Here is a 21,980-nt window from a genome sequence, read left to right as displayed (position 1 = left end):
ATGGATTAAGACTCTCTCTCGACATCCCTATAATCGTGTTGAGTGTAATTTATTTGCAGAGAAGAAACGGACAATTCACAAAGTTAAAGACAAGTTTGACTTGAGTTTTTGTTTTTTTCAAATCTTCTAAAGATATTGCACGTTATTGTAAAGTATTTTGGCCAAATAACCAATTAGTAAACGATATTGACATCAGGACAGTCCTAGTTTGCATAATAGTTGACCAAATGTAGAAAAGTAATGGTAGGAGTTTGGAGCACAACAATGGCAAAAATGTTTAAGGAGACCAGGAGTACAGGCTCAGATATGAGTCACAGTGTGGGAAAACAGGACAGTTGGCAGAAGTTGAGACAAAAGTAAAGATTTTTCTCACATGACTTGAAGGGGCTGAAAAGATTAGGTTAGCATCTGGGTCAGTAGGAGTTTCTCATCTGTCCAAACCTGAGGATCCCATGAGGGGAAGGATTTGATGCAGCAGGCCTGCAGGATGGAGGTTTGGCTGTGATGTGGCTGTGTACAATGTGACCTCAGTTATTAGTGCTGCGGGGGAAAAGCACATCAGGATTTCATGTGGAAGTGCTTCGGCTGCCATCCATATGTAAACCAGGCCTCAGAAATGCATACCTTTACCTGAGTATGAGGACGGAAGAGGAAGGAAGACCTGAGTGCCAGTGATTTGGCAAAAATACAGAAACTGTGTGAGTTGTAAATATAGAAGGCAGAACATACCTTCTTTATGGATGTTACGTTCCCTACTGGGCTAGGGGAACCAAAGGGAAGTAACACAAATATAAAATGACCAGGCGAGAGAAAAAGGAGAGGAAGCTGATCTCTGAAGCCACAAGCAGGTCTTTTAATGGACAAAAAGAAAAAGGGCTCACCAGCCAACTTGCAAAGTAAACTAAGATACAAATATATAGTGGAGCACAATAATTAACGAAACACAGGTCCCACACTACGCCTTGCTACACACATGCAGCCAGAGGAGAGGGAGGCTGCAGCCTTCCTCAGGTCCTTTAAGAAGGCCCTGATTGGGAGCACCTGGAGGAGAGGCTGCACCTGGACACACACACACACACACACACACACACACACACACACACACACACACACACACACACACACACACACACACACACACACACACACACACACACACACACACACACACACACACACACACACACACACACACACACACACACACACACACACACACACACACACACACACACACACACACACACACACACACACACACACACACACACACACACACACACACACACACACACACACACACACACACACACACACACACACACACACACACACACACACACACACACACACCCTTTGGTAGGCTTGTGTTAGAGTCAAGTAGTATTGACAGTAATACAAGCGTTAGACTGAGGGAAAAGGAGCAGGATAGAGAAATAAACCAGTTGTAAGATTGATATCACTCTTTAGACAAAATGTCAAACTATGTTGCTTTGACCACGTGCATGACACGGACTGAGTTGATGAAATCAGTGTCTAAAGTTTGAACATGTCCTTGTGGTATGAGCGTGGACAGCTGCCTCTGTAAACACGTTCAGAGGGGATCTCCCGTTGAGCTAAATAACACGCCGACGTCCAGATGAAACAGATTCTTTGGGTATGAAGGCAACTTCCACATTGCTTTACTAGTTCAGCCAAATGTTTATCATTAAGTTTCTCTTTTTGATTCCGCAGCAGGATATATAAATGAATCTCTTCTGGTGACCTGATGGTACTAAAATGTTAAATGATGTACTTAGGCTGAGTCAAATGGCTTTGTTCCCACATGGCAATAATAAGCAATAAAGAAGAACAGCGGCTCCTCGTCAACATTGCAAATTTGTTGGGGACTGGTTAACATCGAACCGTAACAGCGTCTGTGAATACTTTCTGTTAGACATGTGACTCAATTGTTTGGTCCAGCTCTGACACAAGTTGGAAGTCTCTATTTCTTGATCAGAGAAAGTCCAATATGACTAATACTGTACAGTAAACACATATCTTATTCATAGAAATGTTGTTTAAGCAATCGTTCTTTCCCCTCAAAGTCTATTCCAACAACAGGAAATTGCATTATGTTTTTATAAATGACTTCATGATGACCAGATTGCCTCACTACTAAAGCTTGAACAATTTGATCATGGCCTGGTGCCTTTTGCTTCAAAGGTCTGAGTAAATAATGCTGTATGAGAGGGGGGGGGGGGGGTTCAATACAATAAGTACAATAATGAGAAGGAAAGGGAGCTTACTGCATATTTAGAGAACCAATACATACTGGATGTATGTATTGGTATCAGTGTGCAGTAGATGTTGAATAAAAAGCAGATTTAGTACACAGTTTGTTCCAGAGAGTTTACTGTCAAAAAAGGCGAGCTATTGACAGAATTACTTAGCATTCTTAGGTAACGATGGAAATATGTCTCCATCGATACCAGGGGGAAAAAATGGAAAAAAGTATTTGTTGTGTTTGAAAGCAATTTTTCCGTTCAATCATGCAAGTTTTCCAAGTGTCAGGGTTTCCATCGCAGAGGCATGTGCTGTCGTTTTTAAATCACCAGCCCCTGCAGCAGTGAAGGCCTGCACTGTCCCGTCTAAAACTCCTGACAGACAGGAACACCAACCTGTCATATACGATTAAAATCATAAAATGAGCACAGAAAACTACTTTTTCTGTTCTAGATTCCTTGGATTTGGACTTCACAGCAGACATGTCGAGTAGTTATAGATATATATGGATGTTGTTTGACATGTAGAGACAACACATGTTGTGGTCAATTTGTGGTTTTCAAAAGTGGATTTAATCTAAATTGCATTAGAGAGAAATCTGGTAAACAATCGAGGATTTAAGTTTTGATTAAAACAAGTTTTCCTCAGGAAAGTAAAAAAAAGAAATTCGAATTAGTTTGTAAGCTCTATGCTGCGTTCATGTGTCACAGAACCTGCTGCAGCATGCTGGTTTATTTTTATAAAGCAGACAAACAAGCAGGATGTTGATTGTTGGCAAACAGTCTAATCCATTTCAGATTCCCCACCAATAATGCAAGTTAACAATGCAAAGCCAATAACAATGTTATATAATCACATGGAAATATTTATGTTATTTTTAACATTTTTAAGCAGTAAAACCTCTTCAAATATAGCATATTCACTATGTAGGCTGTTGCTCTTAATCCTTTTTTTGAGAACGGTAAAAAAACAAAACAGCTTTCGACCAATTGATCAAAATTGTATCGCATGCTCCTCTTAGCCTTTACAAGTGCTGATCACAATGAACCAAACCCAACACTGATTTTCTTCTTTTTTACTGAAAATAAGTAGTTTTACAGGAAATCCAAAGCAACTCTTTGCAATCGAAGTAAATCATTTAAAAAATTTTTTTTTAAAGTGATACAAAACACTTCACAGATGCAGTCAGATGCTTTTGTGATTAACTTCTCGTGCGTCTTCATTCGTGAGCTGAGGAATTCATTGGTAAAAAAAACAACCTCAAACCCTTTATTGGGTAATTATGTAAATATTTGTCCAATGATACCAGGAAAAATAAAAATCCTCCATGTTCATGTGCTGGGGGGTGAGCCGTAGCCGTCGTGTGCAGATGTAAGACAGTTCATTGCATGTCCAAACTGCCTTAGTTTAAATCCTCGATCCTCCGGAAAACTGCAAGGAAGTTTTTCCCTCCATTCCTCTGCACTTTCTTTCCTTCCTCTGTGCAGGTACCCAAACGACTTATGATGACATCACCGACCTGTCAAAATAAGATTGAACACAAATACATTAAGGACTACAGGAGCAGATAAACTCACTGAAACTAAAATCTTTACGGAGATTATTCACTGTTCATTCATTTAAAAATCATTATAACAATAGGGCTCTTAATTTGAGTCATTGATGGAAAAGTGAAAAGGATTAGTACATTTTGGAAAATACTTATTAGCTTTCTTGAAAAGAGTTGGCGAGAAGGTTGCTCCTATACAATAAATATGGAGCGCCCACTAGGTCATCGAAAACTGGTTTATGGCGAGGAATGAATAAAGGTTTTCATAACATGACAAACTTTTCCTGTGAATGGAGCCACACATGTTTTGTTTTTGTCTGCCTACTCCTTTAAACAAACTGACACATATAAGTAACAGATTAAAAGTGGTTAATTTAGGCCATTCATCGGTTGTGATATCAAGGCTAAGAATGGGGCTAATCTAAAAATACCCTCCTTCAATTTCACACCTTATTTTTTACTCAGTTACGATTGGCTTAGGGTGCATTCACACCTAATAGTCCGCTTCTCGACAGTTTGTTACATTGTTTCATTTTTCAGAAGGTTCGGTTTACGTTCACACGGGCAAAACTCAAACGGACTATAAACTTTAAACACAAGTCATGTGCACGGAAATGCAGTTCAACCATTGGTCAGACGTTAAGGGGGTAAAAACACAAATCACGGCAATTTCTACCGGAGCCTCCGGCATGGAGCATCGGCACTTTTGGCAGGTTATTCTCTTGCTGCTGTTAATCTGGAGATCAACAGACACTAGCGGCCCGCGCATATGATTATAATCAGACAACGTCCGTTAAAAAACATTATAACATAATGAGAGACGTTCTGCAGTAAGGAGGGGCGCTTCAGCGACGACAGGTGTTCTTACTTTTATGTAGTTGATGGAGCATTTTTACTTTACACGACACTGTTCAACATTTAATTCTTCTTCACTCTTTAACTAAACAACCGCGGATGTCTTGAAAGACTCTTTCGCTAAAGATTTTGAAGATATCCGCGTTCTTGTGACACGTAAATACTACGCTTCCTATGTTTTGGTGCGGACTGCGTTCACACCAGCAATGAACCGCTCCAGAGTTCGCAAGCAAGCGCTCCGAGACCACCTATTTTATTTTTTGTTTAGTTCACTTAAGAGGTCTCGGACTGTGTTCACACCGACCCAAATGAACCGCACCAAGCGGCTAAACGCACCAGGGTTCGATTCAACCGGACTATACAAGGCAGGTGTGAACGCACCCTAACAGTCTACTAGCTAGCTCTTATTTAATATGGTCACTTTTCTTAAAACAAATATACTGCTTCTTTTTTTTACCATGGTGTACTTTTTATTTCTTATTGTGTTATTAATAACGTGTGCATACTTAGCCATTTCCTTATATTTTTCCTCACTTTACCTGCACTATCGGCTGTTGTAATAATCAGGGTTCTTACACCTTTTCCAAAGTCAAATTCAAGCACTTTTCAAGCATTTTCAAGGTGCATTTTCCAGCTTTTCAAGCATCTTACAGCTGTTGTAAATTACATATTTATATACACATACTCAAATGATTATTTCCCTACCTCACATTAAATCAGATGTTCTTTATGCTATAAACAACCAAATGTGTGTTTCGTGATAGCCTTCTACACGAGGATGAAAAATTAAAGAAAATAAAACTAAGTTTAATATTTCAAAATGAGTGACCCATCTGTATGTCCCATATAACCTGTCTGAGCCAATATAAAACAATCAGCCAAATAACTTTTCAATACATTATTGATTACTATTTTTGAGGTACTTTTAGGTTGGCAGTAAACACAAGTCAGAGGTACATGGTGTACTTCTACTCCACTACAGTTCAGAGGTACATGGTGTACTTCTACTCCACTACAGTTCAGAGGTACATGGTGTACTTCTACTCCACTACAGTTCAGAGGTACATGGTGTACTTCTACTCCACTACAGTTCAGAGGTACATGGTGTACTTCTACTCCACTACAGTTCAGAGGTACATGGTGTACTTCTACTCCACTACAGTTCAGAGGTACATGGTGTACTTCTACTCCACTACAGTTCAGAGGTACATGGTGTAGAGGAAACTTCTGTGTAGCTATGCAGTGGGAGTCACCAACTCAGGAAGGAGACACGGTAGGAGCAGTAGCTTTGATGTCAAACACATGATGGTTTATTTGGAGTTAACGGCCGGAGGATTCACATCACAAGTCCAAGAGTCAGAGGTTCTGACTCCACGGTAGAGTTGCCACGTCAATTCTGGAGAGCCTCTCTCTTGCCAGCCCATCTAACTGGTTTCGCAGAGAGTAAACAACATATTTGAGGAGATAGCCTAAACAGTGTGGGAACACTGAGCTACTTGCGTCGGACACTTATGACCTCGAAGATTTCACCTTGGAGTCCACAAATACAGAGAAGGAAGTGTCCCAGTGTACCCACAACACAGACCATCTGTGACCCAGTATTGACCGGTCACAGAATGGGAACAATAACATTATTGGCTAAGCAGCCTGTGTCCTTAAAGAAGGTAAACAGACATCAAGGTTTGTCCTGTATGTTACAAATTGGCGTCTATGATAATTATTTCCATAACACATGGTGTACTTCTACTCCACAACAGTTCAGAGGTACATGGTGTACTTCTACTCCACTACAGTTCAGAGGTACATGGTGTACTTCTACTCCTCTACAGTTCAGAGGTACCTGGTGTACTTCTACTCCACTACAGTTCAGAGGTACATGGTGTACTTCTACTCCTCTACAGTTCAGAGGTACCTGGTGTACTTCTACTCCACAACAGTTCAGAGGTACATGGTGTACTTCTACTCCACTACAGTTCAGAGGTACATGGTGTACTTCTACTCCTCTACAGTTCAGAGGTACATGGTGTACTTCTACTCCACTACATGTATTTAATACCTTTAGTTACTTTACAGATCAGGATGAATGATGTGAAATCTAATCAAGTGTTAAATCAGACTTTAGTTCCACCTGGAGTAAATCCACAAGCTACCCTGCAGTATACAAAGTCATTCAAACTAGCTGCACCTTTATCAGCTTTGAGAACACTTTCATGATCAATCATTATAAAACATATCATATATTATGAAATGGACCAATCTGCACAACGACTACTTTTACTGTCGCTACTTTAACTATATTTTGATGAGAATACTTTTCTACTTTCACTTGAGGAATATTTTGAATGCAGGACTTTTACTGTGACAGAGTATTCCTACACTCTGGTACTTCTACTTTTGCTAAGTACAAGATCTGAGTACTTATAATTTCACTACAAGATCTGAGTACTTATACTTTTACTCAAGTACAATACCTGAGTACTTATTCCACCTCTGGTAGTGTATTAGTCTGAATTGTAGCCACAAAATCACGCAGAGCTGCATAGAAATAGACTCACACTGGTAACAAGTGGAAAATAATATTTACAAATGTGTACAATGATTTGTAGGCAATTTTGACTACTCAAGACACCTGACTTATACATCTTCAAAGGAAGACTGTTTCTTCTACAATTACATGGGATTAAAGCAACATGTAGTTTTACTTGTATAATACTTCAATTTTATATAAAGACAGTTTGTTTTCATCTGTTTTCAAATAAACAAAGTCTTGGCTTTCAGAATATTAAACTTGTTTCGGCAAATTCAGATGATAAATACAACTTTGAAGCTTCGGCATAATTACAAGCGGAGAACGGAGTAACTTAACGTCACAGCAGGCACAACAACAGCTGGTGTTTCTTGTGAGTGTTTCCCTGGGAAACAAACGCAAAAATACACACACACACTCGCGAGCTTCCCCCAGACCAGTAATACAAACGAAGATGTGTCTTCGGGTCAATGTGACTGATTTAGATAGAGCAAGTCACATTTGGTTTAGGCACGAAACATACTACCAGTAGAAATACATTGCTTTCAAAATCGCTCTGTGTCGAATCAATAGATTATATTTCGTGACTATAACACAAAATGCCGTGAGTGCTTCATCCTCTGAACACCACACGATGGCGACTGTAACGCACATAACATAGGTACGCTCCTCTGAAATGATTGTCCCCTGCAATTATTATTATCTCTCAATCGAGATCGCTATTCAGCTCTCTAACGTTAGCTTAAACAAACGTAACATGCAACGTTAGCCTAATCTAAAATGCTCTACTACGGCGTACCTTTAATGTGGCTCGTCAGCGCAGACTCTCGCATCGTTATTTTTGCAAACTTTGCAGGAGGCTACTCGTGGACTTGACCCTAGTCTTAGCCATGGCTTGTATTTGTCTTCTGCTAGCCAACGCTCATTGAAACTGCAACCTCCTGGCACACAGTCATCTATCACTCTCATCAGAATGCCCAGGTCACACGTACACAAACACTTGCAGGTCGCGCGCATAGCGCGGGAAGGCCGCAGCGGAGCTGTTTTATGTAGAAGCGAAGCAATTCTTTTCTTTTAATCTAAAAAGCGAACTATTCAGTCAGACAGCAATTTATTGTAAAAGTAAAGCATTTACATTTTCAAGCACTTTCTCAATTTCAAGCACCATTCCCAAAATTCAAGCACTTTCCCAACCTTGAAAACACCACGTCAAATTTCAAGCATTTTCAAGGATTTCAAGCACCCGTACGAACCCTGAATAATGTAAATGTCCCTGTTGCGAGACAAAAAAGGATTTCTGATTCTAAATCCGATAATCATTTTGGAGTCAGTCATTCAGAAGGTTACAGAGGGATGGAAACGTACCAATTCTTCATCAAGGACACGTTTGAACAGTGGATGTTCACTGAAGTGCTTCACCATCCAGAGGTGCACTTCCTCCACATCTGTCATGGTGTACACCAAACCCTGACATGACCAGACAAACACAGGGAGGTTATTAACACAGTTCTGGGAAAAGGAATCGTTAAATAAGCGTCACTGGTGGCTAAATATGCATTCTTTTATCAATCACCGAAATAAACCCATGGCATTTATTTAAAAAAAATGATTTATTCTGTTTTAATCATTCCAACATTTCATCATTGAATGTAGTGCTTACATCACCTGTGTAAATGGTTCATGCAAAAAAAGATAAAAATAACCGACAGACAGCACAGAGGTTAATCACCTATGTCACTGTGGTTTACCCTCGAGTTGGACAGATAACATTACAAGAACAGGGATTTCTAAGAAAAATTGGCAGATTTCCCCACAAGATCATTTTGGCACATACAGGTTTTGTTTCAGAGAAGAATGGATTAGAGACTGTGTGCATGTTCAGATTCATGTGAATCAGACCTGATAACTGTTTCAGGTGTAGTCAGATTCCCAAAATAGTCCCTAAATTCACTTACTTAACAGATAGCTAGCAACTTTCGTAATGTATCTTTGCATTTTATTGTCATAGTGTATTTCTGTATTTGCGCCATATTGCATTGATAGACCACTATTTGTATAAGTTTCCCAAGGACTACAGATAAGAATTAGTTTATAAGCCAACTCTGGCGTAGTTACATGGAGGCGAGCACTGTAGTGTGAATAAAACAAAAATAACAATAGGCTTTATCTTTAATAGGGGTTCATTTTGGTATGAAACTGCCTGCAATGAGCATTATCTTGACAGCCTTCCCACCCACCAGCAGTTTTGGCAGGGTGCCAACGCTGAAGGCCATTGTAGAGCACACACTAAGACACACGTGAGGAAAAAAACGATAAAGCCACATTTAGACACAAGCCCTCCATTGTTCCCATAAACCTCCATCAGTGCTCGTCTTGTTTGAGTGTCCCACTGTAGCTCCGAGCGCTCCGTCAGGCAGAAGGCTCTGTGCTGACGTCAGCCATTTGCAGGCCACAACGTTTCAAACTATTTATTTCACTGAATGCATGGATACTGACGAGTATTTTCTGTGTAGTCTGATATTTCTTATTCTTGTGTGTCATGGAGATCCATTGTGGACCAATAATTAATAATAACGCCCTCATGTTACACTGCACTGAAAAAAGTGAAACGTTGACTTTAATTAAATGTATTATGTCAACAGATTTCACATAACTGTATTAGGTTAGTTGAAAGCAATAATATCAAGTTTAAATAAAACACATTAGGTTCAACTTAATATTATTGCTTTCAATTAACCTATTACAGTAATGTGATATTTGTTGACGTAATACATTTAATTAAAGTCAACGTTTCACTTTTTTCAGTGTGGGTGACATGTTCCTTTATTATAATTAACATAGGCACTGTGGTTGTAAATATACTTATTAAACATACTTAAAATATGTTTATTTTTAGATCAACTGTTTAAACAGTCAATACAAAAAAGGGAAAGAAATTGCCTTATTCTGGCTACTACAAAATGTCCTCGTGCTACAATGTGACATTCCTCTACTTGAGAAGCCAAAGCCAGTTCATGTGTGCTTAAATGACCTCAACAATTAAGTTACTGCAGATGAAACCTCTGTTGACAGACTCATTGTTTTCAACACTAGGTGCAACAAGTCTTACTTATGTACATACCCCGACTCTCAGCGTGTAGGCGTACTCTGCCAGCAGCGTTGGACTGATAATCCTCCACTTGTGCTTGGTCTTCTTAAAGTGAGGGTCAGGGAAGAGGAAAAACATCTTACTCAGCTGAAAAACACAAAAAAAAGTGGTCCGGAAACGGTAACATAAGCACAATTAAAACAAACAGGTCATTTCACACTCTAGTCCTTCCCACGCATGATAAAAATAAGACCTATTTTCATTCAATTTAATAATATTGTTTTTAGACGTGCGATTGTCATCTTAACTTAAATATGCCCCCCCGTAACATATCGTGGTGGGTGTTAAAAGCACCACTGATGGCACAACTGGAATTTCCCCTTCTTGAATCCCCCCCATCCCCCCTCATAACGTTCCCCATGTATTTAGTGCACAAGTGAAGGCTCCATTGATCCCTGTCTGGCTGATACATTAAAAACCATTCCACTAACACTTTTTATTAGTTAAAATAAATAATGGCAGGTATAGACAGAAAGATGTGGGGATAATCACCAGGGACTGCTGCAGCCTCAGGGGCCACTTCACTGGGGATTTAAGATGGAAAAACCACATTTCTGGTTACAGAACTTACTAAGAAAATGGAAAAAAACGGTCCCAGAATTTGCAGTTTCAACACTTCAAACACATGTTGCACGTGAAAACACATGTGAGAAGGATTGGGTCTACATTTTGAACATTTGTCAGGGTGATTCTAGGAGTCCTACAACAGCATTTTCATTTCAGCTAGGCTAATGCAAGTCAAGACATTCAAGTTTTGAGCAGGCTGAAGCGAGTGTCTGCTAAATAAAGAACAATATTGCAAGGCCAAGGAAAAACAATTCCTTAAATGGGCCGAGTTCCTCTGAGACGCTTTCAGCCTCAGCTTAAAAGAAAAAGCCTCAACTGAGGCTGAAGATATAATATTCATAATGTTTAAAGTTATAGTATATACAATCATAATACAAATATTGAATCAATGTTTGTGTTTATAGATGAATAACCTATATAATTTGTGTTCCATAAATGAGTCAGTGTTACAGCATTTTCTCCCTTATTTTCATTTCTTCGTTATTATTGCTCAGGGCATTTGAGGTTTTTTTTCTAACCAGGGTAACTAAATGTACCCTGGTACACTAAGCCCACTGTGAATAATCTAATGCACCCTTCAACAAGTCATAGATTACTGCAGCTAATTGGAACGGATAAATGGCGTCTTGCACTGCTCTATACTGCCGTGCGTGTCAGTCAATAACCCTATTGTACTGAAATCCTGGATTTAATGAGCAATGCATATAAATTCATTCAGTTCATATGTTGAACATGAGGAAAGTAATTATTTGTCGACAGAAAACATATTCTTATTACCCTGGCAGCATTGGGCCAGGCTGCTTTATTTAAGGTTATTAAAGGCCACGTCTGAGGCGCTGTAATAGACCCCTCAGGGGGGGCTTATGTATAAGCTCCATTTCAGTAACAATAAACATCATATGTGTGATTTTATCTGCAGATGATCTTAGATGAGGTTATGCTTTCGGCTTCATCCATCTATTTCTTCGTCTGTTCGACCTGCTTAGGTCAGCAGGATTACAAAAAAACTGCTGACCAGATTTTCACGAAACCAAGTAAAAGTGTGGGCCAAGGAAGAACCTCAAAATCGTTGGAGCGGGTCAGATACACAAATCATATCTTAACATTGTGAGATATTCTGAAAAATGACTTCACAACTGGGAATATTCATGTTAACGCCCTCTCAAGCTGGAACAACAAGTTGCATAACAACCATGTTGTTTAAAGATCTTCTTTGTATCGTCCATTTTGTTTCCACATTCCAACTTTTCAGTCATGAACACACAAGTCTGAAGAAATACTCTCAACTCAGGAGATGGGACCGCCTGTGGAGAATGTACTAAATGCAGCATTTGCCTTGTTGTAGGTCTGCAATGTACCATTCTAGTTTCATATAATAAAAGTGAATCAATATTTGTGCACCAAGTTATTAAAGTTCTATTTCTATCTAGCCACCCAGATATAGTTTATAGAGAAGTGCTGACATACTCTTTATACGACACACCGTATATGACATAGCTGTCATCACGTAACGCAAGCTAGTGAACAAACCGAAGTGCCGTGTTTCATGTATGACACTGTTGAGCCCCGAGCCTGTTTTTCAGGCCTCAGGCTCGAAAATGACATTCCCAGAACAATTTACTATATCTTCACTTCTAAAAAAGGGGTAAATTAATCATCTTTTTTCTCAAAGCAATGATAAACCTGTGAGTTGGATGTAGAAATGTCAGAATCAACATAGACATTTTTTATTTTAAAGTAAATTCAGATTGAACACAGTAAATAAAATGTAAATGATTGTGTCCGTCCAAAGAAAAAATTACTTGTAGTGAAAACCACCCTTGAATGATGGGATGGTAGACTAAAGGTTTAGGAATCCACACTATAGCATAATAAGTACCATGTATCAAGATTGATGCAAAACAAGTGACATTTGACCTTTTTAGAGAGATTTAGAACAAAACCCCCACTTCTCGGGTCATTTGGGTGCATTGTCCATATCTATGGCCCCCCCTGGTCGATTTTGATGATTGACACCTCTTTTTAACCGAATCGAGGGGAAGTTCCTCAAATCCATCTAAACATTACTCATTGGTGATTGAGTGATGTGAGCCAGAATGCCAAACACCGGAAGCTGTCATACACTCTCGTAGCAGCTAATATGAAATCTCCGTTATTGACATGGATATGAAGATGGATTATCAGTAATCATTTCAAAGTGACACAGACACATTGGATTAACCTATGGATTAACCTTCAGCAGCGTCTTTATCATTTTAATGCCATTGAACACAACTTTTGATCAGAACAACAGCATAGGTAAGAATTTCTCCCGTGTTTCCTCCGTGAAGCTACGTGGTGTGATGTCTGATTTAGCTTCCCCTGTCGCGAGTTCTGATCGCTCAGTGATGATATTTGGATGTCTGGAATCTGTGGAATCTCAGCTCGCTAATCGATATCTTGTTTGTGCAGATACAATAAGTAATAATAATTACCCTTATGTTTCGTTTAGCTAAAAATGGTTAATATTGTCTGAAAGCTGAGTTTATTCCCGTGGGTATGACACATTCATAGTTTATTACATGTTAAGAAGCCCTCAGACGCTGTTTCTTGCAAGATGTTGCATTTTGCCCCCACCCGCGGGGTTTAACTGGTCCTTCAGGGGGAAAGAGCATGCATTTTACAAGACTGGCAAACTTTAAACTTCCTGCTACAAGATCGCTTGATTTAAATCCCATGAGGACAGCTTTGGCTCTGCCCGTGGTGTTTGTTAGTGCCAACAGTGATGGTGTGCAGATGGTGAGAAGTGCTGTTAACACTCAGCAGGTAACACGTTCTTTAAGTTGATGCTTATAGACTCGTTGCATGGATCATAAACTTTGACTGTGACTGAACCAACTAAATCTTGCACAGTTAAAATACATTCATTAATGTGTCCTCATGAAGGTCAGAGGACTTCAACAGGATTCTTTGGTTAAACATGGATTTTGGCACAGCTAATAACACCAAATGAAATCAGGATATGAAGGAAAACATAGAATTTAAGACACAAAGACTATATGCTGACTACATGTCATCTTCACTCAACTGTCTTACACTGATTTTAGTTTGGGGTGTTTTAGGTACATTTCTTGGTAGTATTTTTGGACAGTTCCTGTTTACCATGGTCTACCACAGATTTATTATCGATCATTGGATACACTTCCAAAGTGGGTTTCTCTATTGTCGCACCAATAAAGTCAGTTTTTACAACCAGTTACGGTGGAGGGCCATTTTTAGTTTGGGGGCGCCTTTGGGGAGCAGGACATAACGAGAAGGAGGGAGAGCCATTCAATGCAGAAAGTCTTCTGATACCTCAAACGAAACACATTACTACATTCTTAAAACTAACTTGTAAACAAATACTTTTCTAATGAAAATGTCAATTAGTTTAAAATGTGTTTTATCTTTTAATACAAATTAATCCACAAATCATCTTTCAGTGAAAAATGTCAAATTTGTGAGTACTTTTTTTTAGTAAAACTTTCTATAAAGAGTATCAATAGCTCATTATGAAGCTAACCATATTGCATCGATTATCCTTCAAGATTTTACTCAATAACTAATGTAATGATTTCCAATAAAATTAAAATAAATGACTTATAGGGCTGTGCAATTAATCGTATTTTAAATCGCGATTACGATTATGGTTTGCGACGATTATGAAGACAGCATAATTGACAAAATACGATTATTTTGCTGGGTGCGCTTTCGCCCCTCCCTAAAAGCCCACTCGGCCACGTGGGAGTGACATGTGTTGTGAGTGTTCAGCGCGAGCGAAGATGTCAGAACAAGAGCAGCAACTCGTTAAAAAGAAGGGTCAAACTATTTCCACTATTTGGAAGTACTTTGGCTTTCAGGAGTCCGACGTGGAGCAAAACAAAGTACAGTTACCAGGTTGTGTTGGCACTAGGGCTGTGCAATTAATCGTATTTTAATCGCGATTACGATTATGGTTTGCGACGATTATGAAAACAGCATAATTGACAAAATACGATTATTTTTGCTGGGTGCGCTTTCGCCCCTCCCTAAAAGCCCACTCGGCCACGTGGGAGTGACATGTGTTGTGAGGGTTCAGCGCGAGCGAAGATGTCAGATCAAGAGCAGCAACTCGTTAAAAAGAAGGGTACAACTATTTCCACTATTTGGAAGTACTTTGGCTTTCAGGAGTCCAACGTGGAGCAAAACAAAGTACAGTGCAGGATTTGTTACCAGGTTGTGTTGGCACCACACGCTAACACACCCAATCTCTTTAATCATCTGAAATACAACCACAAAGTGCAATACGACCGGGCAGTAATACAACAAAAAGCAGATGCCCGCTCGACTTCATCCACCACATCATCACAGTCATCGATTCTGGACACATTGTACAGAGCAACGGCCTACGCGACGAGCTCGCAGAGACACAGACATATTACAGGTGCCATTACATTTCACATCGCTAAAGATATGTGCCCAGTTAGCACTGTTAGCAACCAGGGCTTTAAGCAACTTGTCAACACGTTGGACAAGCATTACGCGATGCCGTCTCGGTATTATTTCAGCAGGTCTGCGCTGCCTGCGCTATATGACAAATGCCGTGGGGAAGTTGAGAGAGATGTGGCTTCAGCTGACTACTTTGCTACCACAACAGACCTATGGTCTAGCCCAGGGGTGCCCAACCAGTCGATCGCGAGATGTGTCTAAAAATAGAACAACAATATTCTGTTTTATCGTTAATGTCCTGTAACATAATCTTCCTGTGCCAGAATAATGCACTTGAACGCATCAAAGCTTTGTGATTGGCCGGCGTCACCCCATGTGTCGGGGCGAGGCTGAGGGTCTTCAGTACAGGTGGCAATATTGTCCCCTGCCTGCGCTCATCTCTGAAACCAGACCATGTAAACAGGCTGGTGTTTCTTGCGAAAAATCTTTAAGAGATGACATGAGCAGCCCTACCAGCATTTGCCATGGTGGCCTAAACATTTTTATTTGGTCTTAAATTGTAGTTCAGTTGTAGTTATTTCCTGTTACTTCTGGACCATGACGGTTGGCCAGCCTTCAACGTTTAACTGAGTGGAATATGTTGAATATGTTTTACCAACATGTTGGCTATATGTTAAGGAGTTTTCAGTAGGTTGTGACAGTGCACTGCAACATGTTTGATTTCATTTATTTTGGTCTAATTTATTTTTATTTATCATATTAATAATATATGTTTAGTATGGTTTTGGAAGTGCGCTCCAACATATTTGTTGATCTTGTTTATTGGTAAAATATTATTTGTTTTAAAGTTCAATAAATGGTCAATGAATAATCGTCAAAATAATCGTGATATCAATTATTGACCCAAATAATCGTGATTATGATTTTTGCCATAATCGCACAGCCCTAGTTGGCACCACACGCTAACACAACCAATCTCTTTAATCATTCTGAAATACAACCACAAAGTGCAATACGACCAGGCAATAATACAACAAAAAGCAGACCAAAAAGCAGATGCCGCTCGACTTCATCCACCACATCATCACAGTCATCGATTCAGGACGCATTGTACAGAGCAACGGCCTACGCGAAGAGCTCGCAGAGACACAGACATATTACAGGTGCCATTACATTTCACATCGCTAAAGATATGTGCCCAGTTAGCACTGTTAGCAACCAGGGCTTTAAGCAACTTGTCAACACGTTGGACAAGCGTTACGCGATGCCGTCTCGGTATTATTTCAGCAGGTCTGCGCTGCCTGCGCTATATGACAAATGCCGTGGGGAAGTTGAGAGAGATGTGGCTTCAACTGACTACTTTGCGACCACAACGGACCTATGGTCTAGCCCAGGGGTGCCCAACCAGTCGATCGCAGGGAGATTCCCAGATGTGTCTAAAAATAGAACAACAATATTCTGTTTTATCGTTAATGTCCTGTAACATAATCTTCCTGTGGCAGAAGCATAATGCACTTGAACGCATCAAAGCTTTGTCATTGGCCGGCGTCACCCCATGTGTCGGGGCGTGGCTGGTGGCCAGTGCACGATTTCGCTGACGTTGTCCGTGTCAACAGGGGTGACAGTCCGCGCACACACACAAGACTGCAATTATGGCAGAAGCAAAAAAGCCCAAAATATATAATTTTTCTATCTGTCTCATCTGCAATGCGAGTGTGGCTTTATCGAAGAAGGGTAATTTAGGAGCGGCATTTCAAAACAGTGCACAAACGCTACGAGACGGAATTCCCTCCTAATTCTGCCCTACGCTCCAAAAGGGGAGGGGCCTGAAAGGACAGCTAAATGCACAGCAGTCCATTTTCACCCGGCCCAACAACAAGAGCAAGGCTGCTACCATAGCATCGTATCGTGTCAGTCACGTTCTTGAGAAACACATGAAGTCTTTCAAAGACGGCAAAGTTGTGAAAGAAGCTTTCCTGGAGGCTGCGACGCGCTTTTGGGGGACAGTAAAAATAACAGTAGCATTTCAACAGGTTTTTGATATAATAATAATAAATAAAAACTCAAGTTAGATACCGTTATTAATCAGCTGTAAGTTTTAGTTTGTTTGAACTTATTCATTATAATTATTGTACAAAATGGTATAAGAATGCAAACATTAAGATGTGTTCTGTTTAAATTGATTATAGTCTATTATCAATTCATGTTAATAAACTAGTGTTGCTTGCATCCTATTTTAAAGGCATTTCTTTTTATAATCTACTAAAATGCAACAAAAAAAGGGTTTGATTCTATTAATGTTGTCTTTTTTTATTGCACTTTGGCAGCAGATTCCTGTGTAGCTTCAGATCTGAGTTGTCTTATTAGTAAGCCTAATTTACACTTTTGTAGCAACACTATTTTTATATAATGGCAAAGAAAGGGTTCAGAGTATTTTATTTTTTTCCTGTGTCATATGTGGCAGCACTGCCACAAGTTCCTCTTCAGTACAGGTGGCAATATTGTCACCTGCCTGCGCTTATCTCTGAAACCAGACCATGTAAACAGGCTGGTGTTTCTTGCAAAAAATCTTTAAGAGATGACATGAGCAGCCCTACCAGCATTTGCCATGGTGGCCACATTTTTTTTATTTGGTCTTAAATTGTAGTTCAACATTTATTTCCTGTTACTTCTGGACCTTGACGGTTGGCCAGCCTTCAACGTTTAACTGAGTGGAATATGTTGAATATGTTTTACCAAAATGTTGGCTATATGTTAAGGAGTGTTCAGTAGGTTGTGACAGTGCACTGCATCATGTTTGATTTCATTTATTTTGGTCTAATTTATTTTTATTTATCATATTAATAATATATGTTTAGTATGGTTTTGGAAGTGCGCTCCAACATATTTGTTGATCTTGTTTATTGCTAAAATATTATTTGTTTTAAAGTTCAATAAATGGTCAATGAATAATCGTCAAAATAATCGTGATATCAATTATTGACCCAAATAATCGTGATTATGATTTTTGCCATAATCGCACAGCCCTAATGACTTATGATTATTATAAGTGTCTTGATGTTCTGAATAGATATAAACTAGATTTTGACTGACAGGGCTCATAAAACATTATGAATACATATATAGTACGTAACCATATGCAATTATAGTCCATGCAGTATCATCAGTTATCATATGTGTAAAGTACAGGGAAGTACATAAGATGCATCTAGCAAAAATTATTCTTCAGAGCTGGGTATTTTTGATCAGGAAAGAGCAGTGAGTGGCTACATTATCAGGGGGATATAACTGCACCATATCAGGTCCAAACCCCCCCCTCTTGACATCACACAGCTGCAGACACACAGGAGCAAACCTACCTGTGCTTTGGAGAAGAAGTTGGGCAGGTACTTCATGGCATTGCCGCGAATGCAGGCGATGTTCTGGTAGCCTCCCAGCTCTGAGGTGCGTAGGGATTTGATACGATCCTGAACATAATCTGACACTTTTACTCTGATCTCCATGCCAAGCATGAGCTTGTCAGGGAAAAGTGGAGATAACTCCACTGAGGGAAGACAGAGACAAGAGGACATACGGTCAATACAGAGCAAAACTGTGACCTGTGAAACTGAAGGTGGTCAGATCAGTGACAAATATAACTACCTAGCAGCCCGCCGTATCCACATCCAATGTCTGCAAACTCAACCTGGGGGGGCTTTTTCTCAGAGGGGTGGTCGGCGAAGTAGCCTGAATACAGCTCAGACCAGTTCATCTCCTCAGGACACACTGGACTGAGGAAAGAGTAGTACTTTTAAATATATTATAGAGAAGAAACATTACAAATAGTGGACTATGTGCTCTGTGGATTATCAAGAGGAACATGTGGGTTATTTGGGAAAGATAATGGAAGTGGATGTTTTTAAATATAACTTTTCATTGACATCATTAAAGCTGCATTGATTATGATACGAATGTCACGACAGGCAAATAATTGGCAACCATTAGGATAATCGATATTTCAAGCAAAAATGGCAGAACGTTATATTTTTTGCTTCTCTGATTTGGAAAATCACTGATTTTCTGTTTTATATCATATTATAATGTATGTCTTTTAAGAAACAAGATATTTACAGTCATCCCTCTGGACAACAAATATTTGCTAAACTACAGGCAAACATCTGAAATCCAAGGATACTAAAACAAGTATTTTGCGTGGCGACATACCACCAGAGTTACATTAAAAGCATCTTTACTTTCAGTGTAAATACACAGTGTGACAACCATAACTTTAGCAGGCAGTGTGAGAGACAGCAGAGTCTGAAACACATGTCCATCACTCACTAGTCGAACGTGTGGTAAGCCATCGGGTTGGAGTGGGCTCTCTGCCGGTAGTAACGCTTCTGCGGCATGGAGGAACTCATGGTGGAGTAATGGAGAAGATGTTCAATCTGTCAGCGAAAAACTAAATAAAAAGAGTTGATGCATTCACAGAAAGTCACGTTTGTTTCTGGTGAGTTTACCACATGGATGTATAATAAGAACGGTTTACCACCACTGGTTGTGAGTCGCGGAGTTTTGACGTCATCGAAAAGCGTCCTTTAAGGGTTGCCAGATTCGTTGAATTTACACGCTGCAAAATGTACACATTCAAACATTTCAGGGGGGCTACCGCAGAAGGTGTAAAAATAGAGAAAATAATAATAAAATGTATTATAATTTAATAAATAATCAAAAGAATGACGGCACTATTACATTTTTAAATTGACACACAGTCACAACAGTTTCCATTGCCTTTTATTGGTACTAGAATAATTCATATGTTTTATGTAGAGTTCAAAATCTTTGCAAAGAAAACTGAAAACAACAGAATAACTACAAAAGGGCTGTTGGCGTGTACATTTACACTAATGCACATTTGTTTAGGTTGATGTGTGAGTGCATTTGTTATGTATGCCATCAACATCTTTCCATTTAGTAAACTGATGATGCCAGAAAAGGAGGGGCATAGTTTCAAATGGAGCTGTACAAAGTACAATAAACTCAGTTATCCAAGTAAAAACAAACATGGCTTAGTTTAATAGTAATTTAAGATTTTTAGATCGTTTTTTTTTTATAGATCTCAAGGGGTAGCATGTAAAAAATAAAAATAAACTCATTATAAGCAGCTTCTTCTTTCTAAATGCCATCATCTTGCAGGCCTTTCCTTCCCCGGGTTGGGAGCCACTGTGGTGGGTGTTTAGGCTATAGCCTACAATGCAGAGCTCCAACTACATATATGTAGTTGGCAGCGACGTGCAGTCAGGGGAGGCAGAGCCTCACCTGTCTTACTCCAATGTAACGGAAAAACAACTAAAGAAAAACTAAATAGTAATAAAATGTCTCCACTGATCTGTGTTGTAAGTGTGATTTCTGTAAGATTCCAATCGCTTCTTATAGTCAAAATCAGCAAATTGCCCGAGCTCCGCTACAACTCCTACATGGGAGCGATGAGGAGTGAGGCAGGGACGAGCTCTGCCTCACGTAAGCCCACAGTAACTGGCTGGAGCGCGGGCACTAATGTAGCGTGGGCACTTATTTTGTGAGCGCGCTCAAGCCAGTTACTTGTGTGGTGAGGTCAGGCACAGATGAGCTCTGCCTCACCTGCGTCACCCCTCAGAAACTGGCTGGAAAGCGGGCCCTAAGCGCATGCCCGCACCATCTCACTGTATGTCACCAATGTAATGTTTGTAGATCCCTTTATTACATTTATCCTCGCCATCCATAGTCTCTAAATAACTGATTTCACGTATATATGATATTTAGGCCCGCTGGTCTCATCATACAACGGCAATGAAAAAAGCACCAGGAGAGGCAGCCATAACCTCTGCCGCACTGTAGGGGGCGCAAGTGAGCCCACAGGTTCTTGTTGCTACTGTTATTCTACGCAGACGCAAACAACAAGCTAGACTTTTGAAACTAGAGGAAGATAAGGAGGACTTTTACAAAAATGTAATGGAGATTGTTGTCCAGAAGGATAGCATGGACTTCATCTTCAAGTCAAGGTAAGACCACAATTGTAATGAACATGGGATCTTACTAAGAAAGAACAATCCAATATTTAGATTTTGGGTATCCTTTTGTTGAACAGTCTGTTTAAAATGAATCGAAGCATCAGACTAAAAATGCTTTTGAAAATAACCGAACATTTCGATTAAGGTCAAAATATAATATTTGTAAATCTGACTCTGAAAGAGTCAGTGCCTCACCAGCCATGAACCTCACCGCACGTCACTGGTAGTTGGAGCTCCGCATTGTTATTTTGAACTGATGCCCGTGTATAAAACTCCCCCATTACTTGGACTATTCCTTGCACCCCCTAGCATAAGCCCGAATGGTTTAAACCACATTGCAGCACTAACGTGCACTTTTTGTCATAACGAGATCGCCACACCAGTAGCGATCGGACAATCGGGAGTGTTGTTCAATTTGTGTGTTGTGGACATGTGTGCGTGCATGAAAATGTAAGTGCATATATTCTTGCCTAGTTTTGTTATTGGTGGTTTAATGTTCATAATACAGAGCTTACTCTGCAATAGACGGCAGTTAGCAATAGCCGCTAACTTTGCTATGCTGACTATGGGACAGCACGAGGTGCGGCCGCACCA

General features: G+C 39.8%; 1 protein-coding gene across 1 annotated transcript; it reads right to left on the bottom strand.

Annotated features, from left to right (window-relative positions):
• Positions 1–2,937: 2,937 nt before the first annotated feature.
• mettl1 (methyltransferase like 1) lies at positions 2,938–19,914 on the bottom strand. The gene is made up of 6 exons (XM_034198417.1): positions 19,678–19,914; positions 19,000–19,127; positions 18,717–18,901; positions 10,318–10,431; positions 8,562–8,663; positions 2,938–3,784 (listed from the first exon to the last, which is right to left on the bottom strand). The coding sequence occupies exons 1-6, from the start codon at positions 19,755–19,757 to the stop codon at positions 3,668–3,670; spliced, it is 726 nt and encodes a 241-aa protein (XP_034054308.1). The 5' UTR covers positions 19,758–19,914; the 3' UTR covers positions 2,938–3,667.
• Between the last annotated feature and the right edge of the window lie 2,066 nt (positions 19,915–21,980).

Source organism: Gymnodraco acuticeps, unplaced genomic scaffold, assembly GCF_902827175.1.
Source record: "Gymnodraco acuticeps unplaced genomic scaffold, fGymAcu1.1, whole genome shotgun sequence".
Lineage (NCBI taxonomy): Eukaryota > Metazoa > Chordata > Actinopteri > Perciformes > Bathydraconidae > Gymnodraco > Gymnodraco acuticeps.
Note: the sequence above shows the minus strand (reverse complement) of the source record. Positions and strands in the feature narration are given on the sequence as shown.